The sequence below is a fragment of the Lynx rufus genome, unplaced genomic scaffold (assembly GCF_022079265.1).
Source record: "Lynx rufus isolate CCGP_SWC_20201006 ecotype Redwood Valley unplaced genomic scaffold, mLynRuf1.p SCAF_25, whole genome shotgun sequence".
In the NCBI taxonomy this organism is placed as follows: domain Eukaryota; kingdom Metazoa; phylum Chordata; class Mammalia; order Carnivora; family Felidae; genus Lynx; species Lynx rufus.
In genome coordinates, this window is record NW_025814840.1 from 8,102,895 (window position 1) to 8,127,508 (window position 24,614).

A 24,614-nucleotide genomic window follows, 5' to 3' on the forward strand; every position below is an offset into this window, starting at 1 on the left:
TAACCGACCGAGCCACTCAGGCGCCCCGATGAATATTTTTAAATTTGCAAGACATGCTAATAAATTTCTCTCCATAAAGGTTATGCCAGCACTCACTCCCCTGATCAGAAGAAAAGGAATTACGTTATCTGATAACTAGAGATATTAAGTGTGCTTTATTAATATATTGGCCATTATATTTCTCTTTCTGCAAATTCTACATTCCCTTCTTTTGTTCAGCTGTCTATTGGAGACTTCCTTGAAGTTGACTTCCTTCCTTTCTTTTTTTCCTTCTTTCCTTCCTTCTTTCTTAGTAAAAATTTATACTTTCTGATTTTTCATGGAATGAGTCTTGAATATTAAGTTTATTGCCTGGTAAAGTGTAACCTGGAAGCATGTTGCCATGCTCTCCCGCAGTACTATTATAGAAGGATTCTAGCAAATTTCACTTTCAGAATTCTGTTTGATGACACATATGTTAATATTTTCTTTCCCAGGAAGACCCCCCCGCAATGTGGCAGCTTTTAGCAGCAGCCTACTGGATGCTTCTTCTTGGACCTATACATGGTTATCACAAGAAAGGAGGCATCACAAATCCTGAGGCTACTATGAATATTGTAAGTCATTCATTAAGAAGAAAACATTAAGATAAAGAAGTATTAATTTATCATCATTTTATGTACAATAATTTAGATATAATCGATGTGCTTGTCTACAACCAGTTCTACATCGACTAAATCTGTGCTTCCTCCCCTTTCCCTGGTGTGGTTAGCCAGTAGCTGAAAGTTGCTAATCTAAGCTTTGAAAGACCCAAGCCAAGTTGGGCCAGTAATATTCCCTTTCCTGGTGGCTTGAGCTACCATCTGATGGTGGTTTCCTGAAGAGCAGTCTCAAGAGTTCATACTGATGACCTTTATATCAAAATGTATTTATATCAGAAATTTATATTAAATTTATATCAAAAGTGGAATGGAATAGTGTGCTAGTCAAAGAATATAAGAAAGAAAGAAAGAAAGAAAGAAAGAAAGAAAGAAAGAGGGGAAGGAGGGAAAGAAAGGAAAGAAGGAAGGAAGGAAGGAGGGAAGGAGGGAAGAGAGGGAGGAGGAAGAGAGGAAAGAAGGAAGGAAGGAAGAGAGGGAGGGAGGGAAGAAAGGAAGGAAGGAAGTGAGGGAAGGAGGGAATAAAGGAAGGAATAAAGACAGGGAGGGAGGGAGGGAGGGAATAAAGGAAGGAAGGAAGAGAGGGAGGGAGGGAGGGAATAAAGGAAGGAAGGAAGAGAGGGAGGGAGGGAGGGAGGAAAGAAGGAAGGAAGGAAGGAAGGAAGGAAGGAAGGAAGGAAAGAAAGAAGGGAGGAAGGAGGGAAGGAAGGAAGGAAGGAAGGAAGAGAGGGAGGGAGGGAGGGAGGAAAGAAGGAAGGAAGGAAGGAAGGAAGGAAGGAAGGAAGGAGGGAAGGAAGGAAGGAAGGAAGGAAGGGAGGAAGGAGGGAAAGAAGGGAGGAAGGAAAGAAGGGAGGAAGGAGGGAAGGAAGGAAGGAAGGAAGGAAGGAAGGAAGGAAGGAAGAAAAAGAAAAAGAGGCAAATGACTGACAATGTCCACCATTAGGGCTTCATTCCAACGGGGTGCTCCACAGCTTGTATACCTTATGCACCATTGATGTCCTCACCAGTGCCAAGTTTGTGTTAGAACTTTAAGAAGAATGAAATTGTCAAAGTTTCTAATTATTGTCTCCTGTGTGTTCCTCTCTCCACACTATCCAGCAGGTGCCCCTAACCTCCTACATGGCTGAACTCACAGTCCATGGCTATATGTCCTCGTATCGAAATTTCCCTCTTCCTGTCATATTCGCACACATTCTCTTCCTTCCTGGCCTGGGTGCTTTTTGGTTCTTAATTATTCTATAAAGATAACAAGAATTACAAACATCTATAGAGCACTTATGTCATGCCAGGCATTGTTCTAGATATTTTATGTATAACCCTCAGAACAAATCTGTGAAAAAACACTAGTATTATTTTCATTTCACAGTTGAGGGAAACGAGGGACAAAAAGGTTAAATAACTTGCCCAAGGTTGCCTGGCTAACAAGAGAAAGAGCGGGCATTCGATGCCGTACAGTTTGTCTCTAGAATCTAGGCTCATAACCACTGTTTTAAATAGTCCCATAATATATGCACACCTCTGGTGCACGTTGCATGGGCAAATGCAGAATCCTGTGGTAAAGGCGTGAGCTTTGGAGTTCAACTTACTCAGACTTTCCTTTTGTCCTTAGCTTTTCCTAGAGTACAGTTTCAGGTAGATTGCTCATCTTGCTGACACTTTTTTCAGCTGTAAAATGGGTATAATTCCATCTCAAAGACCTGTTGTAAGGATTAAAAAAGCAGGGGACATAAACTGCTCTGTGCGGAAGATGACCAGTAAATGGTACTTCCCCTCCTGCGTGTGTATCTCTGTGGGACGTTTCTTTTATCTGGGTCCGCTCTGTCTTCTTCACACCTTTCTCTCTGCCCAAGAAGCTGACCTGTAAGAACTGAGGCAACAAGTTCCCTTGACTTTGGTTTTCAGTTCAGTTCGGCCAACTGAGATCTTGAGCAGGAGATCAGAAGGCGGAAGGAGGGTGAGATCAGATGATTTATTGCCCTGGATTCCTCCATGAGGTCACCCTAAGCGGGCTGTGCCCTTCTGCTAAAGGCCATACTTCCTCCCCATGTGCCCTTTTCTCTCTATCTCACTCTGGGCCTGGTGACCACTTTCTCCCACCTCCCTTCATGGGTGGTTGGGAACAACTCACTCGTAACTAGCCACGGGGTACCACACAATCCCCCATGGTTTCCCTCATCAGATGACCATATAATTCGTTTGCAAACATTTTGAGAGTGAACCCTGGGTGCATTCATAATACCAAGCCAGGCAAACCAGGATGTACGGTCACCCTACCTCGCCTTCCCATGCTTCTGTATGCAACCTCTTCCTAAAACCCTCCTCAAGTTATCCTGATTTTCCTGCTGCATTCTGTCCCAGGACGTCATGGAACAGTAGTTGTATAACTTAAAGTACCACATTGCAGTTTATCAAGACATGACATCATGAATGTGTCTATTTTCCTCCCCTCTTTTCAGAGCCAGATTATTTCCTACTGGGGTTATCCTTATGAAGAGTATGACGTTGTGACCAAGGATGGTTATGTCCTCGGAATTTACAGGATTCCCCATGGAAGAGGATGTCCAAGAAAAAGTAGGATTTATTTTGTTTTGGAAGGAATCATGCCTAAAGCAGAGATTCCTAGGTCTGCTCACAGTACCAGGGTAGCCTTTGTTCTGAAATAGTCTGGCCTGTTCCAGAAGAAACTCATCACCTCCACCGCTAGACTCCATTTCACTTGTATAATCCTTGGGACTTTTGAAAGCAGTTAGATATACAGTTGGCTAAAACAACAGGGGGGTGAGGGACACTATTACCCCCATTCCAAGCAGCTGAAAGCTCACATATAACTTTTGACTCCCCCAAAACTTCACTACTAATAATCTAATGTTGACCGGAAGCCTTATCAAGAACATAGACAGTCAATTAACATATATTTTGTACGTTATACATATTATATATTGTATTATTATAATGAAGTAGGGTAGAGAGAGGAAAATGTTGTTAGAAAAATCTTAGGGAATAGAAAATACATTTCTAGTATTGTACTGTATTTCTCAAAAAAACATCCACATATAAGGGGACCCAACAAGGTTCAAACCTATGGTGTTCAAAAGTCAATTGTATACTGTTTATGTAGTCTCTTTTTTTTCTCCACCATTTTGTCTTCCTTCCAAAACACACACATACACACACACACACACACACACACACACACACACACACAGGGTATTCTAGAGATACCCTCTCTTCAGGTTTAAAAACCAGAACCCTAAGAGTCACCTTGACACTTTTTTCTCCCTCGTTTCCTATATCCAGCCAATCACCAAGATCTATCAATTTTGCGTCTAAATTTCTCTCTCCTCCAAAAACTCCTCTCAGCTTGGACATGATCATCATCTTTTGCTTCAGCTACTATGATAGCTTTTCAACTTACTTCATTTGTAATTAGTTCTCTTCCTAAGGCCTTGGGACTTCATTTTCGAAGTAAATCTGACCCGGGGCTCCTGGGTGGCTGAGTCAGTTAAGCGTCTGACTTCAACTGAGGTCGTGATCTCACGGTCTGTGGGTTCAAGCCCCGCGTCGGGCTCTGTGCTGACAGCTCAGAGCCTGGAACCTGCTTCCGATCCTGTGTCTCCTTTTCTCTCTCTGCCCCTCCCCTGCTGCTCTGTGTCTCTCTCTCTCAAAAATAAATGAATATTAAAAAAAATTTTTTTTAATTTTTTTTTTTTTGAGACAGAGAGAGACACAGCATGAACGGGGGAGGGGCAGAGAGAGAGGGGAACACAGAATCGGAAGCAGGCTCCAGGCTCTGAGCCATCAGCCCAGAGCCCGACGCGGGGCTCGAACTCGCGGACCACGAGGTCGTGACCTGAGCCGAAGTCGGACGCTTAACCGACTGAGCCACCCAGGCACCCCAATATTAAAAAATTTTTAAAGCAAGTCTGACCCTATTCGTGCTATACTTAAACTTAATTAAACACCCATTTCTAGTTCCCTACAATCAAGATGGATCTCTGTAGAGGAAAGAGGAAGTCACTTGGCAAAGCCACTATTTGCTTTCTTCTCTCATTTCTTAGCTCCTTCGATACTTTGGGGTGTTGTATAACAAAACCTCCCGGTACCACAATCCTTAATCATGTGAAGAGAAAATCTAGATTTTCAAAACCAGAGGGAGATGCTGTTGACTTTATAGAACCAACCGCCAGCCCCCAGAAAACTCCATGACCTTTGTAAACACTCGTGAGAACTCTGCCTGCCCAAACTCGATTTCAGTTCTGCCAGGCAAGGTAGCTGCCAAGACGCGTGAGCTGGACGGCTGTCTGTACGATGAGAAGCTGTGGGGGCTCGGATCAGAGAGGGCCTACGGCGTCTGACTGTTCTTTGGCGATGATTTAGGAGAATTAGTAACACCTCTTCTTTCCATTCCCTGGAAAGGTCGATTGAATGGACATAGACTTCGGTTCCTTGGGTCGTGGTGGCCAGAGCCTCTTCCAGAGTATCTCCCAGTGTAGCCTGTCCGATCTCGGGAAGCTGGGCTAGCCCTACAGTGAGCTCAGGGGGTCGTGGGTACCAGCACAGGACCACAAACCATTTGTAAAAGCCAGGGACATGGCAGTCCCTTCTCTCTCTACTGTCTGTGTCTCAACACCACCTCCCTACCTCCTCCTTTTCTTTTCTCCTCAGTCAAGCTGCTCCAATTCTACATTGTGAGCAGGACTTTTCTATCAAGTTAATAACTTTACGTCACATAACATTTCACTGAACATCTCTGCATTTTGCTTCCCGACGATGTAAATGAAACGATGCGGTTGTGTGTAAAATCTAGCCTAGTGCCTGGCATTCGTCAATATTCAAAATTGGCGTGTTTATTGTTTCTGTTATTATTTTGAGAAAAATTTAGTTTTCTAATCAGAGACTCCTTGAGAAATAAAATGTTATTCGTAGAAATAATAATAATAATAATAATAATAGGGGAAATGATTTATTGTGTTGGACAGTCTCTTATGTATTTTTCTCCTAATTTAATTCCGGTGACTCTACTATGAGATAGCATTTGTTACTGTTGCCCATTATACAGATCAGTTAACTGAGGCACAAAGGGGTTAGTGCTGGGAGGAATAGATTCTAAGCGAAAACAGCCTGACTCCAGCACCTATGGAACAACACAATATATTATTTAAATCAAAATTTTACAAGGAGAAAAACAAGACACGAGAGGATAAATAACCTGCCCAAGTAAGTAGTTCATAAAAGACTAGAACCCAGGTTTACCCCGTGCCACATTTCATCCCTTAACCTCTGTCCTATATCAGAGGAAGTCAGGAACAGAATTTTCCGATAGATGCTCAGAGGGTTCAGACATGAAATTCTTGTCGCCCGTGTCTTCCAGCTCCAAAGCCTGTCGTGTATTTGCAACACGGGTTAATTGCGTCTGCCAGTAACTGGATTTGCAACCTTCCGAACAACAGCTTGGCCTTCCTTCTGGCAGATGTGGGTTATGACGTGTGGCTGGGGAACAGCCGGGGAAACACCTGGTCCAGAAAACACTTGAAATTTTCACCCAAATCACGAGAATTCTGGGCCTTCAGGTAAAGAGATACGTACTGGTGAAGTGCGTACTTTGTTCATTTATCTATTTTTTTAATGTGTATTTATTTTGAGAGAGACAGAGAGAGAGAGCACAAGCAGGGGAGGGGCAGAGAGAGGGAGGGAGAGAGAGAATCCCAAGCAGGCTCCGTGCTGTCAGCGCAGAGCCCAATGTGGTGCTTGATCTCACAAACCACAAGATCATGACCTGAGCTGAAACCAAGAGTCAGACGCTCAACCAAGCGAGCCACCCAGGTGCCCCTGCTTTGTTCATTTATATGGACCAACACCCTTTGATTTTTCCCTTACTGTGCAAATACACCCAGTGGAATACTCAAGAAAGAAACAAACGTATCTTCCTCTACCCGGGCTCTGAAGAAATTGTCCTTATTCATTGCACTGATGTTTGTTTTAAAAATCCCACTTGTTGGGGCGCCTGGGTAGCTCAGTCATTTAAGCATCTGACTTCCGTTCAGGTCATGATCTCATGTCTTGTGAGTTCAAGCTCCGCGTTGGGCTCTGTGCTGACAGCTCAGAGCCTGGAGCCAGCTTCAATTTAAAGCCAGCTTTAAAATTTAAAAATTAAAAAAAACTTTAATAAGTAAAAGAAATAAAAAGCCCATGTGTTGGTGTCTGGAGGGCGTGTGTGTGCAAGGTATATATGCAAAAAAAAAAAATCAAAACGCAAAGGTCATCTTTAGAAAGGTTAACTCCAGGACTCTCACTTTGTCAGTGTGGACCCCAAAGGAAGGTTACAAGGTGTGCTTACTAAAGAGGAAAAAGGAAACCAATCGAGAAATGGGACCAGAAACAAGATTCTGGGTGAAAATTCTGGGAGCCAGACATCCCTGATAAGCCAAGTGGGAGCCTAGAGTGAGTTTGAGCGGATGGTATTTTAAATGTTGATTCACTCCGTAGTGAAAAAACCATAGGCTGGCGGGGCTGAAGCCGTCCCTGGAGCCAGGCCCCGGGGAAAGAAAGAGAAAGCCTGACCACAGAATGACTGAGGAGCAGTGCCCCTGGGGCACGGCTGCTTCATTACAGCAGAAAGCCCCGTGCTGACACAGGAGCTAAGAAGCCTGCCTTGAAGGTCCCTGAAGTCATTTGTTCCTTGGTTTCAGTCTTAGAAGCCACATGGCATTTCCTGACTCCACACCCCAGTGCTGTTGTGTCACGGGTGATGACAGACAGCATGAGGATATGCCCTGGGGGAGCGTTTTCCCAACTCTGCACAGGAAAAGAGGCCCTGTGAAAACGTGCAGATCACCAGGCCTCTTCCCCGGAAATTCCGAGGCAGTCTGTCCAGGCTGAGGTCTACAAATCTACTTGCTTTATTCTGTTTACAACGTAGGCGTTCCAGGAATTGTTCTTTTCAAGGGAGTTTGGTAAATCTGCCGTAGAGTGAGGTGAAACATGACCAGCCTTACAGGAAGATCCTCTGTGGGCCTCTGCAAAGCAGATTTTTCTGACTCTGGTTTCTTAACCCTGTTACTCTTGCAATCAAGGTGACATCCTCAGAAGTTGCAGAGATGCCTAATGCTATATATTGACTCCAGTCTTAAATCGACAAGCGCCAAGTATCTGTGGCTGCAGGAAAGGTGTTCGAACACTGTAGGCCTGACAATGAGGTGCTTTTTCTCCAATTTTGTTGTTCTTTCTCTTTGGCAGTTTGGATGAGATGGCTAACTACGACCTTCCAGCCACAATCAATTTTATTGCAGAGAAAACGGGACAAGAGCGACTCTACTACGTGGGCCACTCCCAAGGCACCACCATCGGTGTGTTTGGGCAGGGGTGACCTGAGAGTGTCAGAGGACCTTCTGTGCTCACGGAAGGGTTCAGGGCTACCTCCCTCTGCGCAGTGTCTCTAGCTTGTGGACTCGACCTGGGAAACCCTCTGGCTGGTTTCTGAAGAGTAACTAACACAAGGATGACAACAGGGATACACACACACACACACACACACACACACACAGGCTGCCCCCCCCCCTTGAATTTGGAGATTGTTGGAGATTGATAGCTAAGCCCGAGGGAGAGAGAATTATTCATTTGTGTATACCACACACATTTGTCACACCGGTTTAGATGCTGGGGAGGCAGAGACAAAAATCATATGCATCTTTCCCTTAAAGAGCTTGCAGTCTAATGAGGACACCAAAAAGAAAGCAGAGAATTACAGATCGTGGGGACGAAATGTCACCATCAGTGTTTTTTGCAGTTCCGAGAGGCACTGAGGCCGTGTGGGCAATGCCACGAGGCACCTCGCTCCCTTCCCTGATCCCCATTAGCTAGACGCCTCAACAATACCAACACCATTTCCACCAGGCTCTTTTCTGTATCTGGATCCTAATCAGGTTTCTGGCGTAAAGTTTCTGGGTCTTTCCACACCCGTGCTAGGCGATGCATCTTCCCCACACCTCTCATGCGACCTACAAACATTTGAGATCGCTATCATCCATGTATTACAAACGGCTGAATTTGGAAATCCTTTCTAATGGTGAGAATGCCAAATAATACCTTCAGTTTTATGCATACGTAATTTAACCTTCAAAAGATTCATCCGCGAAGGATCCTGTTTTCCACATTTGCAGATTGGGAAAGCGGAGACTTGCGTGGGGAGGTAACGTGCTCAAATCTCCACACAGCTACTGAATGGGAAGCCACAATAATAGCCCAATGTTGTCTAGTATTAAGGAGCGTGGCCAAAGGAGAATGGCCCTCGGGGTTTACCTAGGTATGCTCCACAGTGGGTGTTTGAACCCTTTCTGCAACACTCTCTACCAGTAGACTTAAATTCTCCAGGGACAGGAAAGTCACTGTATTTTGAATTAGTCAATTCCATCCTTGAGTAGTTTAGAGAATTCTTCCTACAGATGGTACTTAAAGTTGTTGGTTTTTTTTTTTTCAGTTGCTGTTGTTCTTTTTAATAGGACTACTTTTGCTATCATTTACGATGAATGAAGACTTGTTCGAAACCTACAAACTAGTGTCTTCTTCCCTTCCAGCTTTCATAGCATTCTCTACAAATCCAGAGCTGGCTAAAAGGATTAAGATATTTTTCGCATTGGCTCCAGTCATCACGGTGAAATACACCCAAAGTCCTATGAAAAAATTAACAACTCTTTCCAGAAAAGTAGTCAAGGTATGTGGCTCCTCCAAGTTTAAATCTGTAGTAACTAAAACGAGCTCCGTTTTCGCTGATTTCAAGGGAAGAGAACCTTAGACAAAATGGCATTTTATAAACTTCTGAGACGATAACAGATATAAGCTATCGATAGAGACGCACCGTGGTGTAATTTTACCAACAGGGTTCGGAGAGCTCACTCCGATGCCATTCTACGCTATTGTCTAAATCCACATCTACAGGCTTCTGTCCATGTCATTCCTCAATCACAGATAAAGCAAATGTTGATTCGATTAATTGATTTGTTTAATCTAGTAGGTTAAATTTCTCTCTGGCAGCCCTTGGTTTTTCAGGAGAAGTATGGAATAGTAGTTAAAATCACCACACGGAGCCAGATGGCATGGGGTTGGATCCTAGCTAGCTGGGTAAATTTGGTCAAGACCTGAAATGTTTGGGGAATCATTTTCTTCATCTGTAAAGGGGGGATCATAATAGTTCCCACGCGTAGGGCTGCTTTAAGGATTGAGGTCAGACATGTGAATCCCTTAGAGCCAGGACTTGCACGTTCTAAGCTTTTAATAAATATCAGCTACTTGTTGCTGTCATGATTTGCACAGACCATACCTTCCCCCCATCACTGAAAGTCCAGCTTTTAGTGATTCTCAGTCTGTCAAGTCCTCAAAATCTGGACGATATCCTGAAGTCCAGATTCTCTGTGCTGGCTGACGGCTAACTAATCTGATCAGTTATTCAGCTGAAGTGAATTGGTCCATGTGGCTTAGTGTGTTTTTCTCTTCCATATGGATATGGGCTTCTCCCAGGGCTGACTAAGAGCGATCCTTGTGTTCAGTGATTTCAGTGAAAGCGGATGAAAGTAAGATAATCTTTACGGAAGCCAGAGATTTGGGTTTGTGAGAAGTAATTAAATTAGCCCATGGTGATTCAATTCTATACTGATACAACCCAGAAAGACACAGATAAATGAAAAGATAGCCTATGTTCACAAATTGGAAGGATTAATACCATTAATACGTCCATACAGCCCAAAGTGAATTGCAGATTCGGTGCAGTCCCTATCAAAATTCCAATGGTATTTTTCACAGAAATAGAAAAAAAAAAAAAAAAAAAACCCTATCCTAAAATTTGTGTGGAAATACAAAGACCCCAAATAGCCCAACCAATCTTATGAAAGTAGAACTTAAGTGAAGGCATCACACTTCCTGAGTTCAAACTATATTGCAAAGCTATAGTAATAAAAACAGTATTGTACTAGCATAAAAACAGGTACATAGAGCAGTGTGTTAGGGATCCAGAAGGAAACCCACTCCTATCGTCAACTAAATTTTGGCAAGGGTGCTATGGACACAGTGGGGGAAAGATGGTCTCTTCAGTACATGGTGTTTGGATAACTGGATAGCCCCGTGCAAAAGAATGAGGCCGAACCCTTATGTTATACCACTCACAAAAATTAACTTGAAATGGATTAAAAACTTACATTTAAGACTTGAAATCATAAAGCTCCTAGAAGACAACATAGGGAAAACGCTCCTTGACCTTGGTCTTGGCCAATGATTTTCTGGATAAGACAGCAAAAGAACAGGCAATAAAGGCAAAAATAAACAAATGGGACTAACTAAAAAGCTTCTGCACAGCAAAGGGAACATTTCACTATGTTGAAAATGCCACCTACAGAATGGGAGAAAATATTTGCAAACCATGTATCTGATAAGGGATTAATAACCAAAATATATAAAAAGCTCATATAATTCAATAGCAGAAAAGCAAGTAATCCAATTTTAAAAAGGGCATTTTCCCAAAGAAGGCATGCAAATGGCCAATAGGTACATGGAAAGATGTTCAACATCACTCACCATCAGGGAATGCAAATCAAAACCACAATGGAGTATTACCTCCTACCTGTTAGAATGGCTATTATCTTTTTTAATGTTTATTTATTTTTGAGAGAGAGAGAGAGAGAGAGATCATGAGCGGGGAGGGGCAGAGAGACAGGGAAACAATTCCAAGCAGGCTCCAAGCTACCAACCAATAGCCAGATGCGGGTCTTGAACTCATGAAGCCTGAGATAATGACCTGAGCTGAAATCGAGTAAGGCACTTAACCAACTGAGCCACCCAGTCACCTCTAGAATGGCTATTGTCAAAAAGACAAGAAATAACAAATGTTGGCAAGGATGTTGAGAAAAGGGAGCCCTTATACACTGCTGGTGGAAATGTAAATTAGTATAACCCTTCTGGAAAACAGTGTAGAGATTTCTCAACAAATGAAAATGGGAAAATTTTAAAGAGTATTAAAGGGCCAAAAGAAAGTAAGGAAATACAGCCATTTGCAACATGGGTGAAACTGGGGGGCATGACACCAAATGAAATAAGCCAGACAGAGAAAAACAAATACTGTAGTGAATCACTTATATGTAGAATCTGATATTAAAAAGCCAATTTCCTAGAAAAGGGGAATAGAACGGTGGCTACGAGGGGCTGGAGGAAGGAGAAATGGGGAAATGTAGGTCAAAGTGTACAAACTTTCGTTTATAAGATACTTAGTGTCTTATGGCGTCAGTTATTCCTCAATAAAGTTGAAAGTGAATGAATGAATGCACGCATGCATGGATGAATGAGTAAAAAAAATGGGTAAAAATTTGTCAAGTTGTTTGGGAGATTCACTGAGATGATACATGTTTAAGCATAGTACCAGGCCTACAGCAGGTATTCACTAGATATTATCTAGTAGTATTCATTGAGTTTATTTTGGATTCAAAGCCACAGCACTTGGGGTTTCAGATTTCCTGTTTGCCAGTTGTTTATCCCCTCCTTCGCTCCCGCCCCTTGTCTGGTCCCTGGGCATTTACGTGTTCTTGTATCTTGCTTGCTTTGACCCTTTGCTCCTTACATGTTATTTAAACAGTCAGCATTGTTAGTATTGTCTTCGTTTCTTAAAAGAAAACTTAAAAAAAAAAAAATTACCCTTTTTAAATTCACCCAGTTACCGAACGAGCAAATTGAAGAATCTTGTGCTGTTATGGGACACACACGCCCCCTCCAGAATGAACTTGGAATTACATTCTACAAGCCACGTTTACCACGCTATACAAATGGGCGCTATGTGGCTGGCTGGCCTGCGTTACTCTCCTCTCTTTTTAGGTTAGGGGGAAGGAGCAGTTATTTGTCCCTGGGTAAATATATGACCGTTTTGCTGAGTCACTCATGCATGGGTGTAGAGGTAAAGTCAGCGACTGCCATGCTAATTCACCCAGTATTTGGAAATACCGGCTGTCAGAATAAAGAACAAGGGCCTTGTATGGCAGATGGAACCTCTTTCTTCTTCTTTTTGAATGTTTGTTTAATTTTGAGACACAGAGAGGGAGAGAGAGAGAGTGCATGTGAATGGGGGAGGGTCAGAGAGAGAGAGAATCCCAAGCAGGCTCCACGCTGTCTGCGCACAGCCCGACTTGGGTCTCCATCTCACAAACCGGGACGTCATGACTTGAGGTGAAATCAAGAGTCAGACGCTTAGCCGACTGAGTCACCCAGGTGCCCCTAACCTCTTTCTTCACATCATGCTTCCACGGTTGCTCACTTCTCTGAACTGGTACTTCCTTTTCATACGGAGTCTCTGCCAAGGGTGGATGATGAAGATATTGGTCGTTGAAAACGAAAAATGTTAGGGGAGGCCTGGGTGGCTCCGTCGGGTAAGCAGTGGACTCTTAATTTCAGCTCGGGTCACGATCACGTGGTTTTGTGAGTTTGAGCTCCCCGTTGGGCTCTGCGCTGGTCGCACCGTTGCTGTCTCTCTCCAGATAAACAAACACACTATAAAACATTTTTGTAATGTTAAAAAGAAAAAGAAAAATGTTCACTGGTGAAAACCAGACCCTGCTTCCTACCTTCACTACTTATTCATGTGCCAGCCACTCCATTTAGATTATTGCACTTGAGAACAGAATAGATGAAAACGTTCTTTTCAGAGGTAAATTCAGGGGCACCTGGCTTGCTCAGTCGGTAGAACGCGTGACTTTTTTTTTTTTTAATTTTTTTTCAACGTTTATTTATTTTTGGGACAGAGAGAGAGACAGAGCATGAATGGGGGAGGGGCAGAGAGAGAGGGAGACACAGAATCGGAAACAGGCTCCAGGCTCCGAGCCATCAGCCCAGAGCCTGACGCGGGGCTCGAACTCACGGACCGCGAGATCGTGACCTGGCTGAAGTCGGACGCTCAACCGACTGCGCCACCCAGGCGCCCCTAGAACGCGTGACTCTTGATCTCAGGGTTTAAGTTTGAGCCCCGTGTGTACATATTACTTTGTTTTAAGTTTATTTCTCTTTATTTTGATTGAGAAATAGAGAGCAAGCAGGGAAGGGGCAGATAGAGAGGGAGAGAGAGTCGTCAGCACAGAGCCCAATGCGCGGCTTGAACTCACAAATGCGAGAGCACGACTGAGCAAAATCAAGAGTCGGATGCTTAACCGACCGAGCCCACCCGGGTGCCCCGGGTGTAGATATTACTTAAAAATAAAGTCTTTTTTTTTTTTTTTTAAAAGAAGCCATTCTTTAAAAACAAAACAAAAAAAAAGTTCTCTCTATGTGTCTGTGGCTACTACTAATTACCATGTAGACAGTTACACAGGAAGAGTTACAATTTGATAAGTGGATTAATAAATTATCTAATATATTGTTCAAGTGTCCCAGTGATTGAGACAAAATGAATAAGAGGCCAGAATGAATTAGATAATGTCCGCCATGGTTAATTATTGCCTTCCCGACCTAAAGAAATATGATTTGAACTAGCTTAACAATTATAGCCTCTTTTTTTTTTCCCTTCCTCCCTCCCCCTCTCCCATAGGAAGGGGTAGATAAAGTCACGGTGTGTCATAGATTCATTAATATTCCATGGGATATCAAATATTCCATTAAATGAAGATTACCTTTGATCATATAAAATAACCACTTTTCAAATTCAGAATTCAACCAACTCTACCCAGGAGGAATTCACCGGATTGAGTTTACCAAAGATAGCCTGAGATCTTATCGTGCACTAACGCAATAAAAATAAATGCTAGTTAGTATTGTTCTAATCTAATCTAATTGATTGTCGTAATCACCAGTCAATAAAGGATTCCAGGAAAAAGATAAGCGAGGTTTGTTTTGTTTTGGTTGTTTTTGTTTGTTTGTTTGTTTACTGTTAATGGATGTTTCCAAAAGAATTAAAAGATACTTTTTCATCCTCATATCTAGTTTATTATCCTAAGATTATAAAACTAGTTTTTGTGAAGCAAAGGTAAGATTCGTCTTATATGCACAGGAGTTTGATATGAATGTGTGTTCTAATTTGAAGGGATTTCTAAAGTTCAAAAAGTAAGTTCAACTCACTGGCAACATTGCCTGAAATTTCACTAGTAAAGATTCATTTTAGGGGGATTAAGTTTTGCCTCTGGAAGCGTTTACTAAAAGATTCTGGAAGGAATGGCTCATTAAGTCTATATCATTCACTACTTGTAATAATAGCTATTGTTTGGGGAATGTTTACTAGGTTCTAGAAGATTCAGTAGGTACCTTTTAAACATGACTTATTATCTTGACAACAGTCCTTCACAACATAGCATGTTAATTTTTTATTTTATCATCGAGAAAGTTCAGGATAATAGAAATTAAATACTTCCTTAAGGTGCAAAGACAGAGTCCAGAATCGAACCAAGGTATCTGTGCCTCCAAAGCCTTATCAATTTCCTACGGTGGCTAATTTCTCAGAGGGCATTCTGAAAAACACCCCAAGTAGAGGACCTTGGGAAAGGGAATCATGAGATGTGTTGAGAAGACCACAAAGGTGGGTTGGGAGAACCAAAAACAAAATTTACCAGGCCTTTCCATTTTACTGAGGACTAGCACTGAGCAGATATCACCTCTGTCCAGTCCTTGGCTGAATGACCACTCACTTTCCACTTTTGACATCCACATCCATGAAATCTGATGGCATCTTAAATTGATCTTGCAGGCGTTATTTGGTGACAAGATGTTCTACCCTCATACCTTTTTTGACCAATTCATTGCCACCAAGGTATGCAACCGGAAGCTATTCCGTCATCTTTGCAGCAACTTCCTGTTTACTTTGAGTGGATTTGACCCAAAAAACTTAAACATGGTATGTGTAAGTAGTCGGATCCAGAAAAGCAATTATTTTGTTGCACAGAGGAGAGGAGAATGTGTTCTGAATTGCGCGAAAGCCACATCTCAAGGTCTCCTTCTTGTCTCCTGATTTGAAATTATATGTTGATGGCTTCCAACTGCAGCTGGGGGGCGGGAGGCAGTTCCACCTGCTTTAGTAGGAGGATTTGAGAAGGCTTTGCCACTGAACATTCTCACCAATCCTTGCTGTTGGCCAAAGCGCCGCCATTGGAAAGGTCCTCCACTGACATGAAGACTATGGTTTTGAAATTTATCTCGCTGTGCCTGAGGTCTGCCTATCTCAGACCTGCTGAAGTAGAATTTCAGTATGCCCAAGCATCTGTAATTTTTAAACCAATTTTCCACTTTCATAGGTGATCTAGAAATAGTCATTTTGTGAACCACTGACTTCTTTAATCCATTGGGATTAAGGGATGGCTTTCCAATGATAGCTACAGATTCACAGTTGAAGGGACACTGAGAGGGATCAGTTGGGTTTCTTGGGGAGTCCTCTCCAGCTGAAATCCTTTTCTTCTTTAGTCACCATGAGCTGACTAGGGGGTAGGTGGAAGACAGAAAGCTACCGTTCACTCCCCAGCCAGAGAGGAGGTATCTTTGAAACCAGAAGCAGGACATAGTTGACAATGGTCTCCGACTATCTCACAGATTTCCGCCCAGAACCTAGTCTCCCTCTGTTACTGGAGAGCACTGATTAAACACTTTTCTTGCTTTCAGACAACATTTATAAATAGCCGTTTATGCAAAGCATGCCTTAACCCCTGCCTTTTCACACTCCTTTTCTGTTTTCTCCGTTTACCGAGGGAATTGCACGTGCCTATCGCTTAGATGGTAGCCTATCATGTAGGCAGAGCTGGCAAGGAGCTGTAAGCAAACACAAGAGGGATAATTTCAAAAGCATCTTCTCGACATGGCCTCAGAGTTTGCCAGAGGAAGACTTCCTAACGTGACCCTCTAGAACATTCACTGAGGGCCCTCGTTGTACATTTATACAGTCAAATTGCCCCCCCCCCTTTTTTTAACTGTTGGGGGCCGGCCTATGGAATCTCTGCAAGGATGTCTATTTTAGTGGAGGATATCCTGGGATGTCTGAGTCGAGTTTGTGGAACTTTGAAGGAATACACATGTCCAGGAGTCAACCCTGGAGATTTTGATATTGATTCAGTAGGTTTGGCTAGCTCATGAGGGGTAGTGTTTTTTTTTTAAAGCTCCATGCTCTTTCTGTGCTCACTTTGGTGGAAAAATAACCATTTTGTATACTAAAATGTAAAAAAAAAAAAAAAAAGGCAATGAAAAATATCAAGTTTTTTTTTTTAATCCGGAAAAAAAGTCTAAATGTCAGTGGAGGTTACAATCCTGGATGGATTATGTTCCACAAACTTTCAGAGAGCCTTGTGGAATACTCACTATGTTTTTAAAATCAGAAGACAAAGGAAACATTTAGATCTTTTCTCAATGTCTCACGATGAACAACTCTCTCAGAATGTCCTTTGGGACTTAACACAGGGTGACGAAGGTCACTGGGGCTCTCACACCCTCAACCCCCCTGTACTCTTGGGCCATCTGAGGTGAGGCGGGAGATAAAAGGCATGTTCGTGTCTTTGACCGGCGGGATGGCCTCTGTGGGCTTTATGAAAACTGTACAGGACAGAACCGAGCTACGGGAGGAGAAAGTTCTTAAAGAGGGCATGGTCCATGTTCATTCCCCAGAGAGAGAAAGAGAATATTCAAGTTTACTTGCGGTGTGGTCAAATGATTAGCCTCCCGGTGAGAAATAATCTCCACTTTGCAGAGTCGCTTGGATGTTTATTTGGCACAGAGCTCTGCGGGAACATCTGTGCAGACCATGCTGCACTGGGCCCAGGTACGTGCTCCCTACTCCTGGTCTGATGCACACACATCGCCCCGAGAGCCCTGAGGAGGACTCCCAGAGCCCATCGCGGGGTTTTTCAGGCACCTGCCTCTGTCAGGTGGATGCTTCCGAAATCAGCATCAACCCGTGTTCATTCCCTGTTCTCTCTTCTGTTCTCTGTGTCCTCGGTTTCTGGTGTTTGGGCCTGGTTCCCACCTATTCGGACTGAACTCTGATTTTTGGATTACTCCCAACTGCCTTTTCTAGGGAAGGTTTGTGCTTCCTCTTTTGGGAAACCATCCGTTCTAACAGAACTTTATATAACACGATAGAGCTATTCCGGAAAGATCTGCGCATCCTCCTATTGGCGAATGGGCCATTTCAGAGTGTGGAAATAATGCTCTACTCGGCGCAAGTGAAGTACGAGAGATGAAAATAGATTAACGGTTTCTGTTTTCACTCTCAGTTTAAATTTGTGTGTGTGCTACCGTATTGCTCAATATTCAGCAAGTTCAGGGAGAAGTCATATTCAATTGGCCCAGCTTTCTGAACCAAGTGTGATGAGTGTGTGTGTGTGTGTGTGTGTGTGTGTGTGTGTATGGGGGGAGGGGGGGAGAGAGAAGGGTCTTCCCAAAGTTTTGACATATCCGAGATCCCTACGAGTTTACACTTTCACCTCCACCCCGATAAGTTTGCTCCATGCTTTACGGTTGAGAATCACTGCTGTAGATAGCCTGAAACACTAGTTGAGGACTTCTGAACTCCTTTGAAGAGTTCCACGCCCAGGAGAGAAGCCCTCAAGTTCCTGAAGGAAGAAAGATGCTCAGGACAGAATGTCTCCCCCCGGTGAGGAGACAGAGAGGGTCTGTGGTGGGTAACACAACTCCAATTTCACTTTCCCTGAGCACTTACTATGTGTCCTTGCGTTCGTACGTGTGATTTCCTTCGGTCTCACTGAATTCTCTTAACAGTCTTTCCACGAAGGCATCGATACCCCTTATGCCACAAATGTCCTGGCCTGTCCCTTACGTGTCTCACAGCTCACTGCTCTTAAAAAGATCTCTTCTCCTGTGGCAGAAAGTCCTCTTGAGGACAGAAATAAGTCAGGGGGGTGGGGAGGGGGATGAGGTGAGACACTTGGTCATAGGTTATGCGGACGGCTATGGCAAGGGTGACGACAATGACGAGAGTAGTAATGTTAGTAAAAAGAGGTTTGTTGAGCATTTCTAGGTGCTTCACCCTAGGACCCTGTTTAATGCATCACCCAGTTGAATCTTCACTATGAGGAGAATGTCATCATTCCCATTTCACAGACGGGAATTAGGGGAGATACGTAACTTGCCGTGGACGACACATTCAATAATCCGTTAAGCCTGGACCGAGACCAAGTCTGTTTGCTGCTAGAACCCAGGTACCTAAGGAGCCCACGCTGCTGCTTCCCATTGCTGAAAACCGACCGCGGCGGACCGCCTCTGTCAATAGAGAGCATGATGGGAGTAATTTTAAACGAAGCATCAGGATTAAATCAATGAGTGTGAAAAAAATCTCTGAGATTCAAGTTCAGGAAAAAAAAAACAAAAACAAAAACCGTGGGACAGACTGAGAATCACCTACTGGAACGTGTGAGGTGAACGTGAACGTGACCTCCTTCCTCGGTCCAGCGTGGGTGGCAAGTCACAGAAGAAGGAAGCCCCAGGCGTGCAGGTGTATGACCGTTTCCATTCTCGTAGCGGAAGTCTGAACATGAAAATGTTCAAGTGGCGTGCCCGGTGTCTCAGACACTCAGCATATGGCCCCGCTCCTGACGGACGACACGGCTGGCTGCTGGGGGGACAGAGCCCCTCACACGGGAAGCGCTGAAGCTACTCCGCATGCACGTTCCCTTCAGGAGCAACAAAAAGTGTTCAAGAACAGGGAATGTAGTGACGACACCCTGACAGGGATATTGGACCCAGCTGTGTAGGAAAACATCAGTCACTTTTCAATGTCGATGAACAGCTGGTGCCTCTTTCAAAAAAATTATGACGATTCCTGAAGCTAAGATGGTCAAGAATCATTCAATCGCAGCATCCTTGTAGACGTTCCTCTGTAGAGTGTTGTAACACCCAAAGACGTTGTCGTCAGGGCGCCTCGGTGGTGCAGTCGGTTCCGCGTCTGACTTGGTTTCAGCTCAGGTCACGGTCATGATCTCACAGTTCATGAGTTCCAACCCCGTGTCGGGGTCTACGCTGACAGCACGGAGTCTGCTTGGGATTCTCTCTCTCTCTCTCTCTCTCTCTGCCCCTCCCCTACTCATTCTCTCCCTCCCTCTCCCTCTCAATAAACAAATAATCTTAAAAAATAAACACATTTCTATCTGAGAATTTTCACTGGAGAGGTATAGAGGAGAGTAAAAGACGGTCAGTCAGTTCTGTGAATACTCTATTGGCTCGTATCAGTCTTATTATCTGGCTTATTAATCTTTACTGGACTTTAGCTCTTGTGCCTAAAGAGTGAGATGTAATGTCATCCTCTTTGTATATTTTCTGTTTACTGTCTTTATTTATTTTAATGTTTATAAATTTTTTGAGACAGAGAGAGAGAGAGTGTGTGTGAGGAGGGGGGGAGCAGAGAGAGAGGGAGACAGAATCCGAAGCAGGTTCCAGGCTCTGAGCTGTCAGCCCAGAGCCCGGCTTGGGACTTGAACACACGAACCATGAGACCATGACCTGAGCTGAAGCCGGGCCCTCAACTGACTGAGCCACCCAGGTGTGCCTCTGTTTACGGTCTTTAAATGCGTGTCGTTTTCTTATATCATCGTAATGTGTTTTTATTTCTATTTTATCATAGGCTGCTAATTCTGGTCTGTTCCAAGCTTTTGACTGGGGAAACCCTGATGAGAACATGATGCACTTTCACCAGGTACATGGATGACCGTGGTCATCAGTCTCCACTCACTAAGTACCTGCTAGGTTCCAACACTGTGCCACGTATTTTATATAGATCAGATTCCACTTATTGGTTTCTTACAATGTTCCATACCATTATTTCTAAATTTTTTGATGTTTTATATTTTGAGAGAGAGACAGCTGGGAGGGGCAGAGAGAGACACACACATACACAGAATCTGAAGCAGGATCTTCAGATCTTCAGCCGTCAGCACAGAGCCCAACGTGGGGCTCGAACCCACGAACCATGAGATCATGACCACAGCCAAAGTCGGACCTTCAACTGACTGAGCCACCCAGGCGCCCCTTTTGTAAAAAAAAATTTAATGTTTCCATATTAGTTTTGATCCTTACAATGACCTTACAAGGTAAATATGATTGCCTCCACGTTTGCAGAGGCTCAGAGAGGTTAGGTACATTGTCAAAATTATTTAGCTTAGTAATGAACCAGGATATGACTCAGGGGTCCCTGGATTTTATAGCCCTACTTATTCCTTCTCAAAAAATAGAAACTCTTGGGGTACCTGGGTTGCTCAGTCGACTAAACGTTCAACTTTTCAGCTCAGGTCATGATCTAACGGTTCGTGAGATGGAACCCTATGTCGAGGCCCAAGGTAGCAGCTTGGAATTCTCTTTCTCTTTCTGCCCCTCCCCAGTTCTCTCTCTCTCTCTCTCTCTCTCTCTCTCTCAAAATAAATAAACATCAAAAAAAGTAGACACTCTCAGCACTTAATTAAAACCATGTTTTTCTTAACATTTATTTACTTATTTTGAGAGAGAGAGAGACAGAGAGAGAGAGAGAGGCAGAGGGAGAGATGGAAAGAGAATCCCAAGCAGGCTCCACACTGTCAGCGCAAAGCCGGACTTTGGGCTCGAACTCACAAGCCGTGAGATCGTGACCTGTGCCGAAATCAAGAGTCAGGCACTTAACTGACTGAGCTGTCCAGGCACCCCAAGACCATATTTTAAAAGGAGAATTAGAGATATGTAATCTTTGTTTCTGGATCATATGCTCTCATTTCTTACCCATCTATTATAAAATGAACTAACACTGCCCTATTAGTTCTTTGGGATGACAATTACTGCTCATTTAACATATGTGTGTATATATATATATATGTATATATATATATACACATATATATACATATATATAACTATATATATATATACTATATATATGTATATACTATGTATACTATGTGTGTATATATATATATATACACACACACATACTATATATATATACATATATATATATAACTCAGGTTACACAAGTGGCCATCAAAGATACATGAGTTTTTCAAAAAAGGGGTATGGAAATTTCGAAATTTTTCAAAAAAGCAGATTTTCAGTGCCACCGTAGTAACTGCGATAGAGAAGATACATAATTTCAGCTGGAGTGAAGAATCTGATTTTCCTCCCAAACTGCTATAGTTTTCTCCTAGGCTGCTTGCCACACACAGACCCACATACTATGTCAAAGTCCCAATTTGTCTTGTGAGTAACCAATTTCTTACCCTAGCAAGAGTAGATAGTTGCTAAGAGGAAAGAGTCTTGGATGATGAGCTTACTTTGTGAGAGTTAAACATCAACTTGGATGAGAGCTGTGTCGCAGCGATGATCTTTCCCATCTTCAGGATACACGGTGATTCAAGTTTACACATGAATCGTTTGCTCGGGACCTTGGGAAAGAAATGGAAAACCCCAAACAAGCTGAGGGTGAACAACATGTATGTGTAAAAAGCAATAACCTTTGTCACAACTATGAGCAATGACCATAAATAAGACGGGCATAATTATCAGTGTAATCACCAAACCTTCATTACTAAGTAAAAAAAAAAAAGTCTTGGCCCAAAGTCAGCATGTCTCATTTGCATCCTGATTTGCATATTCATTTTTGGCTCTCCCTTCTTCTGAGCTTCCTTTCATCCTTCACAGCATCCTAAATCGTTGCGGTAAATGTGTTCTGGTTTCAGGGGCTCCTCAACCCCACTCTCCTGCCACGAAGCTTGCTAATATTTACAGCTGTCTTTCTACTCTTTAACTTTCTCCATCTTCGCATCTAAGTATTTATGCTTTGTGTTATCCCGCTGAGAAACCCAGAGTCGGGAAAAGCATGCCTCCTCTTGCCCCAGTTTGCTCTTGGCCTTTGGGGCGTTGCGCGGGCTCTCCCCAGCCCTTAAAGCACCACTGTGAGCCCTGATCTGTGCTCACTGGCCTCCCTGCCTTGTCGCTGCCTTCTCACCTCCTCCTTTATCACTTGCTCCTAAGCCCAGGGCCACGGTCTCCCAGCAAGATAGGGGACAGGCGACATACTTAAGATATTCAGTAACTCTAAGACCCGGACACCAACCCATCGACTAACAGTAACTTCTGTAATGATCGAGCCTGTGATCTCTGCTTGTATATCGCCCTGCCGAGAGAACTGAAGGTGCACGGTCCCCAAGTCAGCCCCCCCCCCCCGCAACCAAGTCATCGGGTACATTACTAATTTAGGAAACCTCTCCCTGGCCAAGGTTACAGTTTCCCAAGGATCTGTGTCTTTGTCCACATTACCTTTTCTTCCTAACCTTGCTGCCAAAAATTGTTAACAACAGTGTAGAAATCTGCTCAGGATGCCATAAAAAAAAAAAAAAAAAAAAAAAGAATGACCATAGACTGAGTGGCTTAAACCACAGAAATCTATTTCTCACATTCTGGAAGCTGGATGTCCAAGGTCAGTGTCCAGCTGGTGGGGCTCTGGGGAGGAGCCCCTTTCTGGCTTGTAGACAGTCACCTTCTTGTCATGTGCTCACGTACTCTTTCTTCTGCGAGTGCGCTTGGAGAGAGAGAGAGATCTCTCTCTTCCCCTTCCTATAGACTGCCAGTCCTACTTAATTAGGACCTGGCCCTTATGACTGCATTTAACTCCAATTACCTCCTAACAGCCTTACTTCCTCATACAGTCAAATTAGAGGTTAAGGTTTCAACATCCAAATTTGGGGAAAACACAATTCGGTCCCTGGAATATGGTGGCAGTCCGTATTCTCTCAGTTGTGCATGGCAGGAGACAACGTGACATTAGGTTTAAAAAAATCTATTTACTGCTTTACTGTACTGAACAGGGTGGTGATCAACTCACAATGGCTGGGAACTGGAACGCTGTCCTCCGGGCTCTCCTTCTCCCTGCGCCCCTCCCTCTCTCTCCCAGTTCTGCTCACAAATGCTCTTTCCCTTCTCAGGCTGTTTCAAAAATAGTAAGATTGTGACTGCGTGTGCTCAACTCGTATCGTTCTTTCCACCACAAACCCGAAGAAAAAGCCAGTATTTTTCTCAGGAGCACTGGCAGAAAGTTCCAGAGAGAACTCTGGCCCGGTTTTAGCCACGTGCCCATCTCTCATCCACTCACTGAGGCCAGAGGGATGAAGGACTGATTGGCCAGGCCAGGTCATCCGGGGCCACTGAGGAGCTGGGGGATGGGATTTGTTGGATCCCAGAGAGAAGGGAAAAGACATCACGTTCTCTGGAACAGGCAAAAGGACGTACTCTGAGTGCCAAGCCCTACTAGAAAGATGGTCACCCATAAGGGTGCCTTGGGTGGTTCAGACAGTTAAACAACCAACTCTTGATTTCAGCTCAGGTCATGATCTCATGGTTCATGGAATCGAGTCTCATGTCAGGCTTTGTGCTGACAGTATGGAGCCTGCTTGGGATTCTCTCTCTCTCTCTCTCTCTCTCTCTGACCATCCCCCCTACTCAAAATAAATATACTTTAAAAAAGTTTTTTTAAAGAAAGAAAGATGGTCCCCCATAGAAATAAGAGCCCCCTTCCTCAAGGATTCTTTCCTATTTTCCCCAATGTGCAAATCAGAAATATCACGGTTATCTTTTTCTTTATTCACAGTTCATACCATTGCACAGAAGTGCTCTGGAGCACTTCTAACATTTTGATGTTTGGAAATCATTAAGTGCATTCTAACTGCATACTTTTAGCATTTGAAGAACTTGCTTAACAATCGATAAGGTTACTCCCCTGATGTGGTTTTCTGCGAAATCTGGTTTTTTCTCTCCGTCTCTAATCATACTTAGCTCACACCTCCCTTGTACAACGTGACCGACATGCAAGTGCCCACAGCTGTGTGGAGCGGAGGACACGACCGTGTGGCTGACCTCAAGGACGTTGAGAATTTACTGCCCCAAATTCCCAGGCTTATTTACTATAAGTTGATTCCACACTACAATCATGTGGATTTTTACCTCGGACAGGACGCACCGCAGGAAATTTACCAAGACCTTATTAGACTGATGGACGGATGTTTGCAAAACTAA

The 24,614-nt window shown here is 43.6% G+C and overlaps 1 protein-coding gene across 2 annotated transcripts; it reads left to right on the forward strand.

Moving 5' to 3' along the window:
- Nucleotides 1-491: 491 nt before the first annotated feature.
- On the forward strand, nt 492-24,614 carry LIPK (lipase family member K). 2 transcript variants are annotated; one of them, XM_047088731.1, is made up of 9 exons: nt 492-596; nt 3,095-3,209; nt 6,010-6,208; nt 7,875-7,984; nt 9,212-9,348; nt 15,337-15,483; nt 17,317-17,388; nt 20,206-20,277; nt 24,375-24,614. In XM_047088731.1, the coding sequence occupies exons 1-9, from the start codon at nt 492-494 to the stop codon at nt 24,612-24,614; spliced, it is 1,197 nt and encodes a 398-aa protein (XP_046944687.1). The 2 variants fall into 2 exon arrangements, with proteins under 2 accessions (XP_046944687.1, XP_046944688.1); XM_047088732.1 differs by having other exon boundaries at nt 6,109-6,208.